Here is a 25290-nt window from a genome sequence, read left to right on the forward strand (position 1 = left end):
TAGACAGATTAGGTGTAATATATTAACCAGATACTGCATCTTTCCTACTGGAGCACAACCCGTAGCCCCCCTCCCCCCTTCCTAGGCAAAAGCGTGCAAAATATTGTCTGATCTCAGGCTATGGATCACAGCATAACAGATTTTTTTTTCATTACTTTTCTGTGTCCTCATAATTTCAATTCCTGTGTTGCGCTCTGCGGAATGAGTGGTATTCCATGGGAGTATATGCTGCAGGCCCAGAGGGAGTTCTGCTGTGCACACATGCTTACGTTTCTGGAATCAGTGGTTAATGTCAGGTCACAGAGCCCACAAAGCTGGGGGCACACATTCAGCAAGCATTATCATTCCAGAGTCACTCACTAGATGGATACCTCATGGCTTTGTTTAGGTTTTTTTGGTCTGTTCTTGCTGTGCAGTTGAGACAGATAGGGATTCTGTTCATTAGCAAGGTAAATAAATATTATTTGGCTCTGAAAGGACTTTTCTTTTTCTACCTAATGACTTTCTATTTTTATTAATTTTTTTACATTTTTATTGTCTTGTTATATGAGATATTAAACACGTGACTAAGGGGGACGCGTATGACATTATAAGTTTGCTGTTAATTTTATTTGATGACCTTTTGAAATATGTGAACAATCTTTTAAGCGTGTGTACTCACTGTTCATCGCCCTGCAACGGTTGGTGAACGCAGTTTAAGACATCTAAGTATTGATCTATGAGTAACGTTTTGTCCAAATTGACTGGTAGGACAGATCATTCTTCAGTGATTAGTATATTACTAGTTTTACAATTGGTGATTGCAGTGCAGGACAATGTACTCTCAAGTTCTACAATTACCTGTTAACTATGCATTAAGAAGTAGTTTAATTTAGTGTATCATGAGGCCATTTTGCCAGTAATGCCGTAATGCTGGGTACACTAGATGATGTACAAGTGACGTGATGGCAGTTTCAATTTCCCTACATCCCCAAAACAAATGATATAGGACCTGATTAAGAGGTGCACGTTAACCTGATGTTTAACGCACATGTCCGATTGTTAGATGACTGCGCATATGCAGCTCTCCATATACAAGTCAGCTTACAGTGCCTCTCAGCCACAGCCTAATTGGGATGCAGAGCGGGGGATGTTCCTGGGCAGCATACCCGGAAACGGGGTGGGGGCGTGATGCCCCTGCTTTTTGGGAGGGACTAGGCCAGGGTCTGCATCGGTGGATGCAGATTTCCTGGCCTCACAAGCTGCCAGGACCTGGTCAGACTGCGGTAAGCTTCAGCTACCGATGGCTGGCTCTGCAGTTCATCTGTCCCTGAATCAGGCCTATAGTGTATACACTATTTGCAATCCTCGACAAAACGATATAGAGTACTGTGCAAAAGTTTTAGGCAGATGTGGAAAAAAATCTGCAAAGTAAGAATGCTTTCAAAAATAGAAGTGTTAATAGTTTATTTTTATCAATTAACACAATGCAAAGTGAATGAACAGAAGAGAAATCTAAATCAAATCAAAATTTGTTGTGACCACCCTTTGCCTTCAAAACCGCATCAATTCTTCTAGGTACAATTGCACTCAACTTTTGAAGGAACTTGGCAGGGAGGTTGTTCCAAACATCTTGGAGAACTAACCACAGAGCTTTTGTGGATGTAGGCTTGCTGAAATCCTTCTGTCATGTCATGTAATCCCAGACAGACTCGATGATGTTGAGTTTAGGTCTCTGTGGGGGCCATATCATCACTTCCAGGACTCCTTGTTCCGCTGAAGATAGTTCTTAATGACATTGGCTGTATGTTTGGGGCCATTGTTCTGCTGCAGAATAAATTTTGAGCCAATCAGACACCTCCCTGATTTTATTGCATGATGAATAAGTACCTGCCTGTATTACTCAGCATTGAGGACACCATTAATTCTGACCAAATCCCCAACTCCATTTTCTGAAATGCTGCCCCAAACTTGCAAGAAACCTCCAGCATGCTTCACTGTTGCCTGCAGATACTCATTATTGTACCGCTCTCCAGCACTTTGGTGAACAAACTGCCTTCTGTTACAGCCAAATATTATAAATTTTTACTCCTCAGTCCAAAGCACCTTCTGCCATTTTTCTGCAACCTAGATCCTATGTTTTCGTGCATAGTTGAGTCGAAGGCTTTTTGGTCACAATTCTAACACGAAGACCACTTCTGGCCAGACTTCTCAGAATGGAAGATGGGTATACCTGGGTCCCACTGGTTTCTGCTAGTTCTGAGCTGATGGCACTGCTTGACATGTTCTGATTTCAAAGAGAAGTAAGCATGATGTGTCTTTCATCTGATGCACTAATTTTTCTTGGCCGACCACTGCGTCTACGTTCCTCAACATTGTCCATTTCTTTGTGCTTTTTCAAAAGAGCTTGAACAGCACATCTTGAAACCACAGTCTGCTTTGAAATCTCTGCCTGGGAGAGACCTTGCTGATGCAGTAAAATTAACTTATGTCTTGTTGCTTTGCTTAGTCTTGACATGGTGTATGACTTGTGACTTGAAACTGTCTTTCACAACCTCACCTTTGTAGCAGAGTTTGGTTGTTCCTCACCCAGTTTTAAGCCTCCTTCACAGCTGTTTCAATTAATGACTGTGGGCCTGATTCAGCTTTGGGAATAGAGTGAGATTTAGCACTTAACTGATCATCTTGGTGAAACCATGTTGCACTGCAGGTTGGGCAGATTTAAAATGTGCAGAGAGATTTAGATATGGGAGGGAGGTGTCCAAACTGATATATAAATTATAAAGCAATAATAAAGCTGTGCAGCATTTGTGGGCTACATGCAAAAGCAGCCAGTATTTACACTACATGCAAAAAATTTTATGTATTTAGTGTTCACTCTAGCTCCGGCGCGAGGCAGGGCGCCGGAGCTAGAGAGGGCACGTTCGCGCGTCCGAGAAGGGGGCGTGGTCATGGAAAAGGGGGGCCTTTTCGTCACTCTTGGGGACGTGCCTGGCACTTATGGACATGCCGGGCAGACCCCAAGCCCTGCAGACAAAGAGAATAGATGCCGGGCGCATGCGTCCGGCGTCTATTCTCCGGCGGTGACCGGGTCATCGCACATTTCTTCACCCGCGGGACACTGCGACCCGCGGGTGAAGACAGTTCCCGCAAGCTGTTAGGGCAGGGCGCTTTTTGCCCTCCTTCTGGAGGGCAGGGCGCTTTTTGCCTTCCAGAAAGAGGGCAGGGCGCCGCGCCCCGCTAAAACAGCCTAGCGGGAACGCTATCTATTTACATCCCTTGCATTGCAAAATGGTTTGTCCTGGAACACAGGTAAGTGCTAATTTTCACTCTATTCCCCAAGCTGCATCATGCCCTGTGTTTCAACCTACATATACAAATTATGATCAATATCACCTGTTTGGTATGATTGGTTAATCATACACCTAACTATAATACAACAAAATCCCTGACTTTGTGCAAGTGTACCTAGTAGAATTGATGCTGTTTTGAAGGCAGAGGGTGGTCACACCAAATATTGACTTGATTTAGATTTCTCTTCTGTTCATTCACTTTGCATTTTGTTAACTCCCTTGGTCTACGTGACACTGCCCTCTCCTGGCTGTCCTCCTACCTCTCTGACTGATCCTTCTCTGTTTCCCCTCCCCCCCCCCCACAGCCTTTTTCAATAGGTGTTCCCCAAGGTTCTGTTCTTGGACCTCACCTATTCTCCCCTTATACGTCCTCTCTAGGTGAACTCAGCAGCTCTTTTGTCCTCCATTATCATCTTAATGCTGATGATACTCAGTGCTACCTTTCCTCCCCTGTTCTCTCCCCCTCTCTACTGACTCGTGTCTCCAACTGTCTCTCTGCTATCCCTTCCTAGATGTCCCAGCGATTTCTTAAACTTAATATGTCTAAGACAGAGCTTATTGTCTTCCCATCTCCACTATAACCTCACTTCCCACTATTTCATTATCTATTGATGGCACAACTATCTCATCTACCCCCCAAAAGTGTGCTGTCTTGGCGTTATCCTGGACTCATCCCTCTCCTTCAAACCACATATCCAGAACCTCTCGCAGTCCTGTCGTTTTCATCTCAAAATTATTTCCAAGATCAGACCCTATCTCACCCAGGATGCTACTAAAACCCTCATACACTCACTGGTCATTTCAAGATTGGACTACTGTAACCTACTCCTATCTGGCCTCCCAAAAATCCCATCTCTCCTCTCTCCAGTCTGTTCTCAATGTTGCTGCTCGGCTCATCTTCCTCTCCAAACGCTCTACATCTTCCTCCCCTCTCCTACAAGCCCTCCACTGGCTCCCCTTCCCTTCCAGAACCCAATTCAAGATTCTCACCCTCACTTACAAAGTCCTCTCCCAATCTTCTTCCATTTATATCTTTGATCTAATCTCCCTTCACTCTCCTGTCCTCCCTCTTCTTTCAACTAATGCACGCCGCCTTTCATGCCAACTGATTACTTCCTCTCACTCTTGCCTCCAAGATTTTGCCTGTGCTGCTCCCTACCTTTGGAACTATCTTCCTCTCCCCATCAGACTCTTCACCTCTCTACAATCATTCAAATGGGCTCTCAAGACCCACTACTTTATTAAAGCCTTCCAGCTCTCATCCTAATTTGTTGCTATATGCTCCTTCCACCCCGTCTACTGCCTTGTGTGTCACACCTGTTTGTCCTTCCCTTTTAGAATGTAAGCTCTTACGAGCAGGGCCCTATACCCTCTTGTGCTTTTCCCTACTTTACTTTCATCTACTTCTTACTCCCCACTAGGGCATATAACACTTATTGTACTGTAAGTCTTTGGTCACCTATATGTTTATATACTTTGTAAGACGCTGCGGAACACTTGTGGCACCATATAAATAAATGATGATAATAATAATTGATAAAAATAAACTATTAACACTTCTATTTTTGAAAGCATTCTTACTTTGCAGCATTTTTTCTACACCTGCCTAAAGCTTTTGCAGAGTACAGATGTGTCCAGCTACATCGTTGCTGCGTACGCAGCAAATCGCGGCACACATTGTGTGAGGCGTGCACCCGTGAGCGAATACGTGCACTGCTTTCGCACCTGTGCCTCCATAGGATTGCATGGTGCAGTCGCAGTATGGAAGCGTATGCTGCTGCAGGTAATCGCATGGCGCGATGCATGAGCACGTTTGTAGCGCAATCAGCAAAGATGTAGCTGGACACATCTGTATTGTCATTTGGTTTTTAGATCCTTAACGATATATGGACATACACTCTGGGTTGGGTGTACACACTTCATGATTTGCTCAAAATCGTTAAAGATATCTTCTCATCTGCCGTTCGATGAATGACGCACGGGAGACTATGTGGACGATATGTCGTTCCAATTCAGCTCAAAACGACAAATCATCAAATATATCACTTAGTACCAAGCTTTAGGGCTTGTTCAATTTGAGGCGAAAAGTCAGGTCGGACTTTTCGCCATCATCGTCGTTTTTAGCAGAGATAAAGTATCATGCGCGTGCCCGCTTATCCTTGTGTTCAATTTGGATCCGGCTAAACGGGACTCGGCGGAAAGGTAAGTATCAAAGTGCTGTCAGTTTTTGGGGAAATCATCCTGTCACCCCCAAAAGATGTTCTGACGTGGGGGATCACTTTGGGTACCCCCGATTTGGCCTGCTGAAGATAGTCGGGGTTTTCAAATAGCTGCGGCAGGTGCATAAATGCGCCTGTGAAGAATAGCACTTAGCTTTTTTGGGGGGGTAAAACAACTAGTCCCATCAAATTTTGAGTAAATGAAAATGGGTGCAAGCATATTTTTAAGTCCCTAAAGTTTATTTTTAAAAATTCTTCAAAAATGCACCTGCCGCTGCTACCTGCATTCTAGAAAACACCTGCCGCATACTTGGGAACCCCCCCTGAATCAATTTCGCTAGTTTAAAACTTTGTTCCCCAATATTTTGTTTGTCCCCAAAATTAAAGTACATTTTTTGGGGTGTCCTGAGGATTTTTTATTTTTTTTTGGCACAGATTAAAAAGTCTGAAGGCTATTCTTTTTTATTCTGCACCCCTAAAACCCAACTGTGCACCTTTTTTCGCCACCTATGCAGTGAAAAAAATGTACCCCCGTTTTTTAACAAAGACTTTTCGCACCGGCAAAAAGTCTTTGAAATTGAATATGAGGATAATTGAAACAGGCGATAATGGCGGATTTTTCGCCCCATATTGAATATGGCCCTATGGGCCATATTCGATTACAGGCAAAAAGCCAGAGCTTCACCATCATTGGAAGTTTCTGCGGGTATAAAGTATCGGGCCCGTGCACGCTTATCCCCGTATTCAATTTGGATCCAGCGAAAACAGGACCCAGCGGAAAGGTAAGTATGGAAAAGTCCTGTCAATTTTTGGGAAATCATCCTGGCTCCCCCTAAGGATGGTCTGACATGGGGGATCACTATGGGTACCCCCGATTCGGCCTGCTGAAGGTAATTTGGGTTTTTAAATAACAGCGGCAGGTGCATAAATGCGCCTGTGAGGAAGGGGTGTAGAATAGCATTTATCTTTTTTTTTTTTTTCTTTTAAATAACTATATAAGACAAATAAGAGCAGTCGGCGCTCATAGGGAGGGAAAAAAAGAGGGTGTCTAACCACTAGCTGCTCTCTCAGGAATTATCCTCAATTCCTTAAAACGATATAGTAAAAATAGATCAAGCGCTCTGTGGTATTGGCTTCTAATATAATTATCACTTCTAAATATATTTTATTTTTATTTTTATTTATTACCAGTTATTTATATAGCGCACACATTTTCCGCAGCGCTTTACAGAGAATATTTGGCCATTCACATCAGTCCCTGCCCCAGTGGAGCTTACACTCTATATTCCCTATCACACACACATACACACTAGGGGTAATTTTGTTAGGAGCCAATTAACCTACTAGTATATTTTTGGAGTGTGGGAGGAAACCGGAGTACCCGGAGGAAACCCACGCAAGCACAGGGAGAATATACAAACTCCACACAGTTAGGGCCGTAGTGGGTATCGAACCAACGACCTCAGTGCTGTGAGGCAGTAACGCTAACCATTACACCATCTGTGCTGCCCAATATATCTATATAACAGTCTAAATAATGCACTGGTGGGCAAGAACTTGAGGCTGGATGTTCAGGACTGGAGTCCTATTGTTATGAAAAGTCTAGTAGCAGAGTATAAAGTCCCTAATAGTAAGGTAATGTATATTTGTCCCAAATGGTGATGACACAGTCTAATCGTAATACCACACTGGTAGGCAACAACTTGAGGCTGGATGTTCAGGACTAATTACCGGCAGATGATGTATAACTCAGGTGGACAACATCTGTCGGCAGAGTATTCGCACGTGCAGACTTTTACGTGTATACAATTAGGCCGGCAAAAACTGTAGGCAGATTGTTGTTTTGAACGAACCATAGTCTGGATTTTTGGAGGAGAAGGAGACTGCATTCGCAAAAATCCAGACTACGGTTCGTTCAAAACAACAATCTGCCTACAGTTTTTGCCGACCTAATTGTATACACGTAAAAGTCTGCACGTGCGAATACTCTGCCGACAGATGTTGTCCACCTGAGTTATACATCATCTGCCGGTAATTAGTCCTGAACATCCAGCCTCAAGTTGTTGCCTACCAGTGTGGTATTACGATTAGACTGTCATCACCATTTGGGACAAATATACATTACCTTACTATTAGGGACTTTATACTCTGCTACTAGACTTTTCATACCAATAGGACTCCAGTCCTGAACATCCAGCCTCAAGTTCTTGCCCACCAGTGCATTATTTAGACTGTTATATAGATATATTTAGAAGTGATAATTATATTAGATGCCAATACCACAGAGCGTTTGATCTATTTTTACTATATCATTTTAAATAACTATGCCCATCAAATTTGGGGTACTTGAAAATGGATGCAAGCATATTTTTAAGTCCCTAAAGTAATTTTTTTAAATTCTTCAAAAATGCACCTGGCGCTATCAGCCGCATTCTAGAAAACATCTGCCGCATACATGGGTACCCCCCCCCTGAATCCATTTCGCTAGTTTAAAACTTTGTTCCCCAATATATTTTTTTTCCCTCAAAATGAAAGTACATTTTTTGGGGTGTCCTGAGGACTTTTTCAAAAAAATGTTTTGACACAGAATACTTTTAGGGGATGCTCCCAGGGGTGCAGGCTATTTAAGTCTGCACTCCAAAACCCCAATTCTGTTTTGTCATGTTTTGTCATGTATTACATGGAGAAAAGTTATCCCCTTTTTTTACAAAGACTTTTCACACCGGTGAAAAGTCTTTGAAATTGAATATAGGGATAATTGAAACAGGAGAAAATGACTTCATCGGCCATAAATTATCGCTGATAACGGACTTTTCGCCCCATATTGAATATGGCCCTTAGTGTTAATACTTCAAACTTCAATTAAAAGTAGCACTATAAATCCATTAATCATATTACCTAGTTAGGTATTTTAGCAAAATAACGTAGCGGGACACAGGTGTCCATCTGTCCCAGCTTCTATTTTGTTTTGTTTTGTACTGGAGGCCATATTGTATTTTTATTACATTTACTCTCCTGTACACAACACACCTAAACAAATATAATTATAATAAAAGAAAAATGTTAGTTATTGCCTTGTTAATATGAATGTTGCAATGTTGTGCTACTCTTATCCTCCTTTTAAATATCACCAAAAAAAGTATAGTATTTAGAGGAATAGGATTGTTGGTTACCTTTAAGTGGAAGGGGAATAATTGAAAGAGAAACCATGAAATAATGAAGTCATTACATTGTGTTGATTACTGTCCGTACTGAACCTGCTAATTTTAATAGTTTAATGTGTTTGTTACATTTTTGCAGTCTATTGCATGTGCTTGTCAATAGTGATAACATTTAAAAGATTACAATAAAGCCAGCTTTGAGTTTATATAGAAAGCTCTCATGTTTGATAGGTTCAAGGGCAATGTTAGTACAGTGTAGCTCTCTGTAACTTGAGTTTATTGATCCAGCGTGCCAACAGGAGACCAATACAGTATACAACGATGTTGCTATCAATAGCAGTTACTGTGCAACCTCAGCGGGAGTAATAATTCCAGCAGCATGCCAGACTACAGTGGTTCTCCCTACAGCTGCACAAATTACTAACTACAATACCAGGAGTATGCTTTCTAATCAAACATAATCAGAATGTGTTTTGACAATAAAGTAGAAGAAAAGCATGTGGTTGTCACTTTAATACAATACATTTGTCTGAAATAATTTCTCAGCAGGAGTCAGGAAGATGTAAACATATTCTCTAGCATATGCTGCTGGGCTTCTTTTCAGGAATATCTGTACCTCTCAGAAAAGAGCCCTAGCAAAACTCAGTGACTGAAATAATTGGGCTGTAGGCATCTCAAGCTCTGTGCTTATCTTATACAGTAACGTACATTTATAAAGGGGAACAATTGCTTTGCTTACTTTCTCTCATCCTCAGTGCTTCTGGTTTGTTCCCTATACACGGTAGATAGCATGATGCAGTCACACAGGAGTTCCATGACTATATATCAAAGAACTAGGCTGTAGGCTGAAATCTTTAATGCAGGTTTCAGCAATGTGAAGTGACTTCCAGGATTTGTCATAAATTGTAATAGGAATTGTGTTATGCCTTATAATACAGGCATTTAAATAATGAACCCCTGGGATTTTTCAGATAAAGTCTTTAGCGTTTACATACAGATGTGTCTTTATACACCTAGCCTCAATACGGCGTGCAGCGAGAGACGCCTGCCGTGAGTGATACGCTTCTCTGCTTGCGCCAAGCATCTTTTTTTTCCTGAAAATGCATCTCAGTTGCGATGTGATGTGACTAAGATGCACCAGGAGACTGCACTGATTAATTTGATATGCAACACTTGTAGACTTATGGCGGAGCCCTGCTGATGGGCTGGGTACAGTCTCCACCCGCGGGCTGCAGTGTCTCACGGGTGGGAAATGTAACGGTGAAACGGTCACCGTTGGATGAATAGATGCCGTGCGCATGCACACGCCATCTTTCCTCTTTGCGGGGAGATCTTTGGGGCTGCACAGCATCTCCGTGACTGCTGGACAAGACCCCTTCAGTGACAATCGCGTAGTCGAAACCCAGCCCCCTGCTTTACAGTGCCAGAGATCTCTGCGTTGCATAGCAGGGGCCTTGATGACGCAATCATAGAGGGGGCAGCCAGAGAGTCAGCAAGCCTGCTTTAAACACGTTTATTTACATAGCGCTTTTCTTTAATAGGACTTAAGACATTTTACTAAATCATAAACATAATACAGAGGTTTAGATTTGCAGATATACAGAAAACAATGTCCATAATACAGTGTTGAGGCAGCCATTTTGGGTCATAAATTCCAAGGATTATAAATTTTTTTCACAAAGGTACCAGGTGAGGCAGGAAATAACTGTTTGAGTTACAGTAATTCTGGTTAAACTAATTTGTGAGTGTATTTTGTTATATAGGTCAGTGCCCAAATGAAAACTTCTGCATGTGTCATCTTTGGAACCAAAAGTTTCTAGTGGCAGAACTGGGTAGATAATAGTCAGTATAGACAGGTCACCTGCCTTATGTTCATAACACACACTATCAGAAATACAATGGACTCCAGGAAATGCACAAACCATACATGTTCTCTTTTCCATATAAACTGGTAAGTGTTTCAAAAGGAACAGCAGTTTGATGTTAACACTAGGTTACCTAGTGCCTTTATTTCGTCATCTAGCAAGTCATGTGTACTATTGGCTAGGTTTTGTTTTTGGTCTCAATACATTAAAGACTGTTTCACTTTGTTATACCCAAATTAATGAGTATATTCTTGTTTGTGCTGTCACTCAGGCCTTAACTAGAGGTGTGTAGGCACCTGCATGTGGCTTGCAGAGTGCTTGGAACGGCACCCTGCATTCAGTAGCGCTATTGCAGAGCCTTCTGGAGCGTCCAAGGGATGCTTCGGGCAGGCAGCCTGTAGTGCTGTACTTCCCATAGCCGCCCTTACAGCTCTGCTGTCATTGACACCTTTGAATAGGGAGAAAATAAGTCCTGCTCCTTTCCGAACCCTAAAACCATTTACATTTTTTGGACATTTTGTGCATAGGTATTTGTGCAGCAAGTGAATTTTATCAGTATCTATTATACAATTTAGTTTTAATTTGTGTATGCTCTTAAATTTCATGGTTATGCCCATAAATGTCATTGCACAATGTTGGCAAGACGGAAAGGAGCTGATGCAGAGTTGCAATTAGAAGGTTATTTACGGTAAAAAAAAAATGCTGCATAGCCTATAGCAACCAGAAAATGTAATGCATACCCAATGCAATATGACTCCTATTAGCATCTCCTAACCCTGCTGGGGTATGTATAAATCCTACCACTGGTCTGTATCAAACATTTCTTACCAAGTGTGGTAGGGTAGATGGGATAGTAACACACAAATCTGCAGATGAAAGATGTTTATTCTAGTCATAATGTCAATAAGACATTTTAACTAGTATGAATGATAATCACACCACATAAACAAGCTTTAAAACAATAATTAAACTTGTGAAGTCCTTACTTTCCAAACTTATGCTGCCCATACACTAGTACGATGCAGTACATGGCGATTCATCGTACGTTTTCCCTTGAACTCCCCAGCAGCTCCCTGGTGGTCCCGGATGCATGATTTGGTGCTTTTTTCACACACGTTCTGCATACGATTACGATGGATAATCTGGGCTGCACATCTGATTATACGATACGATAGAACAGCGGTGGGAGCGCGCATTGGATCGTATCCTACCTAAATACTACACGATTTCTACACAATTCAAAGTACAACGCTTCTAAAATCGGGCAATCGGCCCGAAATCTCGCTAGTGTCTGGCCAGCAATAGTTTTATGTTTAGCTAGGTGATGCTTTTATAAATTTATTTTTATTCATATAGAGGTAAACAGATTTGTAGTGCTCCCAGTACTATATCCTGTGTAATATCACTATTATTTTCTATTTATTAACATACAGAATTAATATCCATTAGTAAATTCACTTTAAACTATATCTTGCTCGGATTTCATATAATTATTATTATTACATTTTATTTATAAGGCGCAGTGCCGTACATACAGTACAGGGTGCACAGAACATTACTTTACAATACAGTAACCAAAATATAAACAGAGCACAAGTAACAAATAGCAGCACAATTCTCCATACACAGTACAGCTGGGAAGGTGAAGGCTGTCAATGAAGTGCTTGAGAAGAGGGCTGTGAGACAGTAGGGAGGAGGACCCTGCTCTGAGGAGCTTACAATCTAGGGGAGTGGGGATGTTAGTTAGACAGTTGTTCACAGTAGTTCTCTTTTTATCCGTTGCTCCAGAACACAGATCTTATTATATCGACTTGGTGCTATCTGTGTTGCACAGATACATGACTATATGAGTTTATAATTGAGCCTCAGAGCGTGTATACTGTCCAGGATATTTAGGTGTTGTATACAGTAACTCCTTTCGGAACAAGAAAGCCCAATCATAGTTACCTTAGTAGAGCACAAATTATCTTGACAATCAACCGGTACTGTGTTTAGTCTATTGCCAGTCAGTTTGTCCTTGGACAGTTTAGAATAGCACTATTTGTTGAGTACAGTAAATTTCCTTTTGGCAATATTCCAAGTTTTGTAGAGTGTAAAAGAGTTCTTATTCATGACTAGCCAATAGAGATCTTAATCTTGCGATCACATTATGCCGTTTCTGGCGCGTTTCATTGCGTTGTACTTTTCATCATCCCACTATGATGTACAATGTTAGGATTCAGGCCTCTGATGCAACTGTCCCGGGGTTCCCTATAGTAGGTAGTGCCTAATGATGTCATTAGCCATGCACTCCCTCTAATAACAGACGGGTGGCGTTCAAATCAGTGTCTGTCTCATCACTAGACCCCTGGGGTCTTATTAACAGTGGAGGTCTTTACATATATGTAGCATGAAGTATTATAGCAGTGATTAAAAGACATATGAAGTGTCACCGTTTCAAAGCTAATTTTATAAAAGAAATGTATGCAGGTTATGAACTGCACATGGCAATTAAGCTTTTCCTTGGCCTGGAGATTTTTCAAGACTGAATGAAATTACTGTTTAAAATAGTATGTGAATAACAATACATTATTACAATAAAGACCTGTGAAAGTAAAAGTGGATGTCTATGGAAAATGAATAAACTAAAATATGAAAACATAATAACTATAAAGGCAGCCAGGATAAAAAATGTGTGTGGCATGCAGTCAGCTCATACAATGTTATTTCACTCAGCAGACACTAGCGGCTCATTGTTTAGTAGTTTGGCAGAAAAGCCGTGTTTTTTTGTTTTTTTTATCAGAACTAAGCTTAGTGCCGAGGACAGAATTATCTTTCCACTCTGATGAAAACATTTTATATAAAAAATGACACATTCAGTATACTGTGAATTTTCTGTACATTGAGCTATATTTCATAAGAACATATAACTATTTTATTATCGGTGACTATTTATTTGTATTATTATATTCCTCTCAATGGGAATTTTAAATAGCATAAATATGTGTTTATTTCATGTACTCTCTGTAATCTTTGTGCTCTCTATATAATTTTTTTTTATTGCATATTGATATATTTTGAGATTCATTTTCAGATAAAAATATAAAGTGAGATTATCCATCGTCTCTCTTTATGTAATCTTTTACAGGGGAAGACTTTGCCGTGGTGCAGCGGGAGATTATAATGATGAAAGACTGCAAGCATACAAACATCGTGGCTTACTTTGGCAGCTACCTGAGGTAGAGTATTGGCTTCATCAATATTTAAAATACAACAGACTATAGAAACTGTATTTGAAAAATAATAGGTAGTTGCAGTTAAAGAGACACTAAACAGTTTATATTTGTAGTCTATGCTTTTAAACCTAAAAGCATGATCAATGTCACAATGCCATTATTTATCACTGTTTTATTGATCTTTAATCACAGTGGGGGAACTACTAATAGTTGTTTTTAAACTTTTTCTAAATCGATCAAAATAGGCTACAGCGAAAACAGGAATACTATCTCCCAACTCCTTTTATCTATGAAGCAGCAATTTTTGTAATTTCTTTCTAATTAAAAAGTTGAATTCACAAGCGCTTATTAAATAGATCAGAGTTCTTAATCATTTCAAATTGACCATTGATTTCACTGGTGTTTCAACCCTATTGAAATAAATCTGAAAAACTCCAACTACAGGTTGAGTCTCCCATATCCAAAATGCTTGTGTCCAAGGCTAGTTTGGATATCGGAATATTCTGTATTTTGGAGTAATTGCATACCATAATGAAATATTTTGGGATTGGGACACAAATCTAAACACAGAATGCATTTGTTTCATATACACCTTATACACACAGCCTGCCGTTACTTTTATACAATATTTTCAATAATTTAGTGCTCACACAAAGTTTGTGTACATACATGAAAGTCATTTATATTTCATATACACCTTATACACAAAGCCTGAAGGTAATTTTATAGAATATTTTTCATAATTTTGTGCCTTAAACAAAGTTTGTGTACACTGAATCACTTTTGCACATCCTTAAATCTAATTTTTGAGTTGATGATGCCATATTTTTTGGCGCTCTGTTTTATACAAATGTAAAAATGCAAGTGTGCAGGCACATCTTTGATCATAAGTTAAAAAGGTTCATCTGTACATGCAACTCTAAATGAGGTCCCATGTGTTTCAAAAATAATCTGATAATTAATTTGTTGATTAATATATCTGTGTTTCTAGATGAGTGAAAAAGGGTTATATTTTCACATAATTGTTAAAAGCAGATCCACATTATTATTATTGTTATCATTACCAGTTATTTATATTATGCACACATATTCCGCAGCGCTTTACAGAGAATATTTGGCCACTCACATCAGTCCCTGCCCCAGTGGAGCTTACAATCTATATTCCCTATCACATGCGCGCACACATACACGCTAGGGTTAATTTGTGTTGGGAGCCAAGTAACCTACCAGTATATTTTTGGACTGTGGGAGGAAACCGGCGCACCCGGAGAAAACCCACGCAAGCACAGGGAGAATATACAAAGTCCCCACAGGTAGGGCCATGGTGGGAATCAAATCCATGACCTCAGTGCTGTGAGGCAGTAATGCTAACCATTACACCGTGTGTGCTGTGCCACATCTTTGTAGTTAAAGTTTCAGGAATAGAGAAGTTCAAAAACTTTGAACCAGTTTGAAATACTGTTGAATTGAACCGATTCAGTGGCCATTAATATTTTGCAGTACAGTTTTCAACATACCCTTATACGACTAAACTGTGTAGCTTGCGTTCAGTTTCATAGTTCAGCGTTCACTTACCGTAGTATGTTATTTTTTTCATTGTATTAGAACAGCAAACCCTAATGTGTTGTAAATTCAATTTTCACTCAAGGTTTGCCAGTGGTTCATCGATCAAATGTAAAGTAATAAAACTATAAATTTAGGCTCCTATATATGCAAACCGACTTGTGCAGTTCAGCCTGAGAGGTAAGCCACAGCATCACAGTCTGATTTGACTACACGTGTTAAATGAGATCCAGGAGTTTGAAACCTCAGTAGAGTGACCGGCCAACGCCAGCTCACACTGGGGCCCGTTAGATGACAGATGGTAACACAAGCACAGCAAGATTGGTCATCTTCCAGTTGCCTCTTCCAACTTTTCTGAAATCTGATCGATTTCACTATCCGGCCCCATGTCTTCATTATATATTATTAGACCACACGTGCTGAGGTATCTGACCTGTTGCTTGATGCTGTTGATTATATAATAATGTGTATGGCTGTCTTATACTTTTTTAAATATAATATGCTTTGGTGGCAACTCAAGAAAGGTCCTTGAAGCAGTTGAACGTCCCTGCATATGCGTGCATGCACAATCAGTAACAGAGTGGTGAAGCAATATTCAGATTCAGTAATTCATAACAAATTCATTTCCAGATGGAGCAGGAGGAACGGAACAATTATGCAAAATTTCTATGAGAGCCATTTCATTGCTGCTGTTGCCAGTTGTTGCAGCAAACTGCAGAGAGAATTGACTTTATGAGAGCAGACAAGTCACACACTTCCCTGAGGCAATCGAGCTAGCCTGTCTGTAATATCTGCAATAAAACCTATTATGTTAACATTCTTACAGCATACAGGGAAAACTGTGTGGAAATGGCACTCCTCGTAAAGATGGCATCAAATTATCGTCCATAATCTCACACATTTCATTATAGTTTTGTTCTTTAAAGTCTACAAAGGTTTTAGCTTAGGTTAGACATTTATGAGCTGTTTGACTGGCTCGTACAATGCCTCTGATGGCTAATTTAATTAGGCTGTAGCCTTATCTGCTTGTTTTGTCAAAGCATCCATATTGAAGTGCACATTTGGCTTCATAATATCTTTTTTTTTTAATCAACATATGTTTAAACAACATATAACATCATCTGAACTTCAGAGTAGTAGTTGCTCAAAATAAAATACATTTACTTGAGTTACAAGAATTTAAATAAATATTTGTTTTTATACCATCCACTTTTTCTTTTTGAGATTTACTTAAGCTTCCTTCTTCATATATACGCCACATTGTAAACACACACAAATGGGAATTAATAAGTGCAGTGGGATAAGTAAACCGATTATAGTTAAATGAAAAGAAGGCGAATCTGACAGTAATTTGCCTGATGTTTGCTCACACAGTTAAAGTATGTTTTATACATATTATTAGCCTGCTTAGTCTATTGGTATGTGTACTAGTATTTCCATGTGCTTTATTTTTATAAGCTTATACAGCTTGTCTTGTTTGAGCCCCCAGTTCCCTCATAGCTATTTTAGTATTAAAATGCTTGGTGCAGCATAGTGGAAAAGGGTATAATAGGATTTAATTGCTTATAAACTGTATTTGAGTGAAACTAGTTATGTGGAAATGTCCATCCCTATGTAACATGTACTGTACCTTTATCATATCGAAGTATGCTTTGAATTTCCTGTGCCTCTAATTAGTATTACCTATTGGATTCTCCGGTCGAGGTGAATCCAACCCAGATAGCATGCAGGGCTTAACACGAAAACAACCCATGTAACCCTGCAGTGTAAACGGGTAACCCGGGTCGTCCGACCCAGGTCCCGTTTACAGCATGGGGAGTTCCTGTTTTTTTGGCGCTTGGAGATGATGTACTCTCCGATCGCTGGCAGTTCCACTTCACCTGTTTTCTGAAGGGGGTATGTACCAGGTCTATCCCAGTTTAGAACCAGTCAACCCGGGTCCTTCTGTGTGAAAGGATCAACACAGGTTGTAATTCCCGGGAATTTCGACACTAGTTTACCCTTTCAGACAGAAAAGTACTCGGGTTGATCCGTCAAATTACAGCGTCCTTTTCTCTGCCTAAAAATGGTATAAATGCTGTTTTTCTTGCATGGTGTATTTATTAAATGTTGTTTTTATTACATGGTGCTTTGTGGGTCCCCCATTCCTTCTTTCTGTGGTTACTTATAACAGTCGTATCTTTCCCTATTACTTTCACACATATAAAGTAAACATTTATAATTTTCTGATTTATAACTTTGCCCAATTTTTTCCTTACAGACGAGATAAGCTATGGATATGCATGGAGTTTTGTGGTGGAGGTTCCTTACAAGATATCTACCATGGTAAAAACATTGCATAATAAATATTTAAGGTGATTGAGGGAACTTGTAAGGTGCTGTTGATAATATCTGTCCTTGTTTTGGGTAGAGCTGGTGGTTACCGCATCAGAGACTCTTTGTCTGATTTCTCACAATTTCTGGAGAGAGTAACATATAAAATAGTTCTATGGAACCCTTGGCACCAGTGTCAAAAGGTGGCATTCAAGGACATTGTGAGAGGCTCCGCAGGGGCATTCCATTCCTACTGCGCGCTTGTCTCCTCTTCTCCTGCACCACCTCCTTTCCTGACAGAGGTCGCCTTTGTGATTTGCCCAACCCTCTCTACTGGAGAACCCAAGCGTGGCCTGCATGTAGGATTGCTATAATATACCTTTTATCAGGGCCACATGGATTACACAGGTTTTGTGGCCGATTAAAACCAGCTAAAATGCAGACTTGAAGCCAGCCACAGAACCTTTGTATTTCATACGTCTCTCTGATTAAAGAGATATTATAGCGGAATGGGTATGTAATGCCAACTGTCGGGATGCCTCCTGTCAAAATACCGACTGCGGCATCCCGATGGTTGGTTTCCGGACAGGAGTCGGGTACGTATACTTACCCTCCCCCTTTCACACCCTAACCTTCCCTTCTTGTAGCCTAAACCTAACCCTCTCCACCCCGCACCCTAACCCTCCCCGTTAGTGCCTATACCTAACTCCCCTCCCCCCCTTCGTGCCTAAACCTAACCCTTCCCCCTAGGGGTGCCTAACCCTATCATCCCCCTCCCCCCACCCAAACCTAACCTTAACCCCACTACGCTCCATAAACCTCACCCTCCAGCCACTAAAGGTGCACCGGAATTATCTCGTTCAGGTCGGCGTTTTCCGCAGTCAGGATTATGATGGGCGTCAGTATTTGATGCCTATTTTAAGTCCCTTGTCGGGATCTCACTGTCGGTATTGAGATCAGCGGCATCGGCATAACTACATCCCATTATAGCAACCCTTCCTGCATACCCAGAAAAAGCCTGCGAACAAACTACCAAAAAGTAAGGACAGGGAAGTTACTGACGGTTTAAGTACCCATCTGTTACTTTTAGAAATGTATGTTTTAAAGGCGGTTGCACTCCAGAAATGTGTTTGGCTTGTAATGTTGAATGTCTGGCATCCAAAACAGAAAACTGTTGCTTCCTCTGATATGAAATATGGGTCCTTTTGCTTGAAGGCAGACACATAAATGGGCTTGGTGTTTGGGATGGCCGTAATTCTCTCCTGTTCATATTGGAGCTGCATTGTTTAATAAAAACCCGATAGTTTGTATATGTATTTCTTTTAGTAACGGTCTTTTCTATAGAACACCATACAGACGGCAGAGTGATTATCTGTCTTAGTGGTGTTAGGTAGTCAGTAGCAAGTGATTTTCGAGTGAATAATCAGCGCCAGTGATAACTATGCTAACCAGTTTTGCTATAATAAAAAGTACTGAGCTTTTGAAGCTATGTAGTTTCAGATTTACGTTGCTAAGGGGATCACCTATGCTCTTTGCTCCTGTGTAGGTGTAGTGCGCGCTACAAACACTGTAATCTTCCACAATTATGAACTATAGTAGAAAAAGTAGTACTTAGCAGTTTGTTGCTGTGGAGGACTCAGCAGCAGGGCTAAGTAAATATGGATTTAGTTGTTTAGATTTAAACCCATGTTCCATCCTAAATGACTATGTTCTGGAGTAGTTTTGTTTTGAAAAGACATTGAAAAAACGGTTTGCATGTTTAATTAGCATAGTTATTTCAGCCAAACTCTGCACAATATATAATCACATACCTTGTATTATTGGACTAATGGAAAATAAATGTTCTGTTTTTTTCCCCCACAGTAACTGGGCCCCTCTCAGAACAGCAGATTGCATATGTTTCCCGGGAAACACTGCAGGTACTTTAGTTGTCAGTTGTGTTATGGGTTATATGAGTCAGAAGTAACCTTGGATGTTTTGCTGTCTTAGAAATCCAATCTGGAGAATACACGCACAGTATTTAACAGCAAAGGCAAATTGTACCCTGTCATTGTGTGAGGAGGCAGCATAACCTTCTATAACATCCCACTGCTAACCTCTTGTACTGTGCACACTATCTATTTAGTTCTATAACAGTTACCAGGGACACACATTGAAAGCTGCTATAGTTTTTCATTAAGTTTTAAGACACATTGAATTTGTGCGTCAGAGATTAGTAGAATTTTATAATCTATGAATAGAGCTGGGATGACAAATATCAAATTATTGTGCTGTGCGATAAGGTTGATATAGGACTGGGAACACTGAAGTCAAATTCTGCCACTAAAATGTGCTATATTCAATAGCCAAATGGGCCATTTGGATACGGTTTATTTATAGTGTCACATGATAGGATGCGTGTTAACCAGTTGTCTGGCATGGTCACATCAGATGCCACCAGTGATGTGCGGTCAGATGAGGCTGTCTACCTTTTTTTGCACATCCCTGATCAAAACACACCAAATTTCCATCACTATATACTGCTTCACCTTTGTATAATGCCCACATGAACCCTCAGGGTCATATACAGTGCATCTGGAAAGTATTCACTACGCTTCACTTTTTCCACATTTTGATACGTTACAGCCTTATTCCAAAATGGAATAAATTCATTTTTGTCCTCAAAATTCCACACACAATACCCCATAATGACAACGTGTAAAAAGTTTTTTTTGGAGATTTTTGCAAATGTAATTTAAAAAAAAAAACAACTAAAAAATCACATGTACATAAGTATTCACAACATTTGCTCAATACTTTGTTGATGCACCTTTTGCAGCAATTACAGCCTCAAGCCTTTTTGAATATGATGCCACAAGCTTGGCACACCTATCTTTGGGCAGTTTCGCCCATTCCTCTTTGCAGCACCTCTCAAGCTCCATCAGGTTGGATGGGAAGCTTCGGTGCGCAGCCATTTTTAGATCTCTCCAGAGATGTTGTTCTGAAGCCACTCCTTTGATATCTTGGCTATGTGTTTAGGGTCGTTGTCCTGCTGAAAGATGAACCGTTGCCCCAGCCTGTGGTCAAGAGCGCTCTGGAGCAGGTTTTCATCCAGGATGTCTCTGTACATTACTGCATTCATCTTTCCCTCTATCCTGACTAGTCTCCCAGTTTCTGCCGCTGAAAAACATCCCCACAGCATGATGCTGCCACCACCATGCTTCACTGTAGGGATGGTATTGGCCTGGTGATGAGCGGTGCCTGGTTTCCTCCAAACATAACGCCTGGCATTCACACCAAAGAGTTCAATCTTTGTCTCATCATGGTCTGACAGCCTTCAGGTACATTTTGGCAAACTCCAGGTGGGCTGCCATGTGCTTTTTACTAAGGAGTGGCTTCCATCTTGCCACTCTACCATACAGGCCTGATTGGTGGATTGCTGCAGAGATGTTGTCCTTCTGGAAAGCTCTCCTCTCTCCATAGAAGAATGCTGTAGCTCATGATAGAGTGACTATAGGGTTCTTGGTCACTTCCCTGACTAGGGCCCTTCTCTCCCGAACGCTCAGTTTGGATGGCCGACCAACTCTAGGAAGAGTCCTGTTGGTTCCTAACTTCTTCCATTTACCGATGATGGAGGCCACTGTGCTCATTGGGACCTTCAAAGCTGCAGATATTTTTCTGTACCCTTCCCCAGATTTGTGCCTCAAGACAATCCTATCTCGGAGGTCTACAGACAATTCCTTGGACTTCATGCTTGGTTTGCGCTCTGACATGCACTGTCAAGTGTGGGACCTTATATAGACAGGTGTATGCCTTTCAAAATCATGTCCAATCAACTGAATTTACCACAGGTGGACTCCAATTAAGCTGTAGGAACATCTCAAGGATGATCAGTGGAAACAGGATGCACCTGAGCTCAATTTTTAGCTTCATGGCAAAGGCCGTGAATACTTATGTACATGTGATTTCTTAGTGTGTTTTTTTTATTATTAAATTTGCAAAAATCTAAAAAAAAAAAACACGTTTTACACGTTGTCATTATGGGGTATTGTGTAGAATTTTGAGGACAAAAATGAATTAATTCCATTTTGGAATAAGGCTGTAACATAACAAAATGTGGAAAAAGTGACGCGTTGTTAATACTTTCCGGATGCACTCTGTGTATCTGTAAATCTGTGTCTGATACTAGCCAGTGCCTCCCCAGCCATTTACCTCACTGCATGTCACTGGATGCCACCACGCCCAGCTGGGCATCTCGGACATGGTGGCATCTAATGCAACCATGTCAGAGATTCTTGCAACGGCTGCTGGAAAGTAAGCTTCCAGCAGCTACTGCTGCAACTTTCCCCCAACCTTCTCCTGCCAGCTGGGGTACAAAAAGAACCCCCACCTGCGGCTGTAGGAATACAGTCTTCCTGCAGCCTGGGTTCAGGGAGGGGGTTCAGGGAAGCTGCGCCTTCCCTTCTCTACACTGGCTACAGGCACTGAAGTGGGGGAAGGGGCAGATGTGATCGGTAATTCTAATAGGATCACCCACCTGCCTGGGCTATCTGTACTGCAGCAGCCCCGTCTCTCCCTTCTCTCTCCCCCTCCCACCTAGCAGTTAGTCATTAGCGATCCTTAGGATTACTACCTGCTGCTGGCTGCTCTTCTTGCAGGACTGTGAAGACCTGCAAGTGTAGTCAAATGCCTTAAATAGTTAAAAAAAAATAATATTGAAACTTTACCGATAGCTTGGCCCGGTGCCCTCTACCTGTCAGCAAGGTGACTGATCACAAATCAAGTAATTAGAAGGCACTCACAGTACATATAAACACGTTCAGACTCCTCTGTTAATCCAATGTTTCAGCACTTTAAAATACATCCCCAAGGAAAGGACATATTTTAAAGCCCTGAAACGTCAGAGTAACAGGAGTCTGAGTATGTATGAATGTATATAGAGAGAGAGACAGCAGCAAAGGCAGCATTCAAAGGTTCTTAAACTTCAGCAGAAACACTCGAGTAGCCATGCTGGGGTAGTTCAACGTTTCAGAATTTAATCTTTGGTCAGAATCCCGGCGCCGTCATCCCGACTGCCATTATTTTGAAGGTAAGTAGAGGGGTTGGGGGGAGGGTTAGGGTTAGGCACTGGGGGGGAGGGTTAGGTTTAGGATGCGGGGAGGCTAGGTTTACGCACTATGGGGGGAGGATAGTTTCATGCACCGGGGAGGGAGGGTTAGGACAGGTGTCTGTATCCTAACCCTGTCGGGATGCTGGCGTCGGGATTTGACCATTAGCATTTAGAGCGCCGGCATCCCGTACCCATCCCATATATATACTGAAGTGCAAAAAGTCATGGGATAGATGCCTAATATTGTGTAGGTCCCGCTTTAGCCCGGTGGTTGACCTATGCCATCTGGATAGCTTCCCACAGCTCGCTTATATTTGCAGGTGCAGTATCTTGGGTCCCATAAATGCTCAATTGGGTTCATGTCGGACGAACATGGTTGCCACAACATTTGTCGGAACTCTCCAGAATCTTATTGTACCAATTCTGGACAACTTAGGACCGATTGCACAGTGCATTATCCTGCTGAAGTATTCCATTGTTGTGTAGGTACATGAAGTCCATAAAGGGTAGCAAATGGTCATTAAGCAATGCAACTTAACGGTAACCAGTCAATGACGTCTTCAGGTGGACCCAACCCAAGCCAAGTGAACACATCCCACACCATTATAGAACTACCACCAGCTTGCATGGTACTTTGTTGACAAATGGAGTCCATAGCCTCATGGGGTCTGCGCCACACCTGAACCCTACCATCAGCCTGAAACAACTGGAACCATAACTCATCGGACCACGCCACATGTTGCCAGTCCTCCAGGGTCCAATTAGCGATGTTACGAGCCCAAGTGAGGTGCTGTGTCTGGTGTCGTAGTGTTATCAGGGGCACTCTGGTGGTTCTTCTGCTCCCATATCTAAAGAGTGCTGAACTGACCTGCTGGATATGTGTCTGGTACCTCCTGCATTGAACGTGGATGGGATTTGAGCCAGTGTCACTTGTCTGATACAACGGACGGAATCGGTATGAAATGCCACCGGCCGCATGTGCCTAAACCTAAGTCCCCCAGGGGGGGTGCCTAACCCTAACCTCCCCCCGGGGGTGCCTAACCCTCCCTCCCCCTAGCCTAACCCTAACCTCCCGGGTGGGGCCTGCCTAACCCTAAGTCCCCACCGGGAGCCCTAAACCTAACCCCCCCCCCGCGGCTGTCCACTCACGGCACCCGGCGTCGGTGAAATGAACGGCGTCTACATCTAGACGCCGGGCATTTCATCCTTGCCGGGATATGACGTCGGGAAGCTGGCTGTTGGTATAATGTCAGCCGGCTTCCAGATTGCATCCCCAACGGACAATCCTGGCCACACCGCTGGTCATGATAATTAAGCACCAGTGGTCGGCCACTGCGCTCTCCACGGTGGGTGGTAATGCTTTCCATGAAGTATTCAAAGTGACTTTTGGCACTTCAGCATGTGTGTGTGTGTGTGTGTATATGTGTATATATATATATATATATGTATGTGTGTGTGTGTGTGTGTATATATATTTATATGTGTGTGTGTGTACATACTTATACACAGGAAGAAACTCCAGCACTTCACTCTTCAAATTACTTTTACTTGCCCTGGTGCCCTCCAAAATGTCAAAGCATCAATGAATATCCAATATTAACAGGCGGCACTCATGGTCACATTCAACACAAATGATTTGAAGCAGTAGCGGCACCAGAGGTGAGGCTGCAGCGCAGTCCAAAATTCAAATAGGGGGAGCCACACCAACTGCCAGTGAGTACCGGCCAGCAATGTTTGGCAGCGTTTGGGGTGGCATTTGGTGTTGCACCCCTATTTGAATTTTGGACTGTGTTGCCGCCACTGATTACAACACAACATAGGTCTATGATCAAAGACCTATGTTGACTTCTAATCATTTGTGGCGAATGTGACCATGAGTGTCGCCTGTTCATATTGGAGATATAGATCCTCTTTTTTTATAGTTAAAAAAAAAAAAAAAATTCTTTCTAAAAATGTATATATTTAACCCCAGTTCAGTAGAATTTTAGTAACTAACCTGCATACATAAATTAAGCAGATTAAATATGTATTATTTACATAATTTGATCATTAAAAAAAAAAACTATTTTGGAGACCATTTTTATAAAACCTATTAGCTAAATAAGTGGATAAGTCTCAGCCAATAGAAAGCCACAGGTAATTTCATGGGCAGTATAAATTGAAGTTCCCCGTTTGTCGTCTTCAACCAAAATCAAGATTCTGCTATGTTCAAAATGGGATGTAGTTAGTATGCCGGCGGATAGGATACCATTAAGGTTAGGCTCCACTGGGGAAGGGGGGGTATGTATAGAAATAGGTGTGTATGTTACATGTTACAATGTATGTACAATGCATATTTCACAATAATCCATTCTGTTTGAACCACTTAATATTTTTTGCTTAAGATGCCAATAACCTTGAAAATATTTGCTTTAAACTTAATTCGTTCCCAGTCATCTGCAGTATTTATTTTGTTTACACTGAACTTAAAATATAACCTGTATTTAATACAAAAATATACACTAGTAGTAGTAAGTGTTAAAGATCTGTTTAT

General features: G+C 41.4%; 1 protein-coding gene across 5 annotated transcripts in view; it reads left to right on the top strand.

Annotated features, from left to right (window-relative positions):
- Positions 1–25290, top strand: part of MAP4K3 (mitogen-activated protein kinase kinase kinase kinase 3) — a 317828-nt gene that overhangs the window by 149934 nt on the left and 142604 nt on the right. For all 5 annotated transcript variants that reach the window (XM_088477406.1, XM_088477407.1, XM_088477408.1 and 2 more), the window contains exons 3-5: positions 13705–13795; positions 17616–17680; positions 19532–19587. In XM_088477406.1, the coding sequence (XP_088333532.1) occupies positions 13705–13795; positions 17616–17680; positions 19532–19587 (212 nt within the window). The remainder of the gene's footprint in view (positions 1–13704; positions 13796–17615; positions 17681–19531; positions 19588–25290) is intronic.

Source organism: Taudactylus pleione, unplaced genomic scaffold, assembly GCF_031769625.1.
Source record: "Taudactylus pleione unplaced genomic scaffold, aTauple2 ptg000201l, whole genome shotgun sequence".
In the NCBI taxonomy this organism is placed as follows: Eukaryota; Metazoa; Chordata; class Amphibia; order Anura; family Myobatrachidae; genus Taudactylus; species Taudactylus pleione.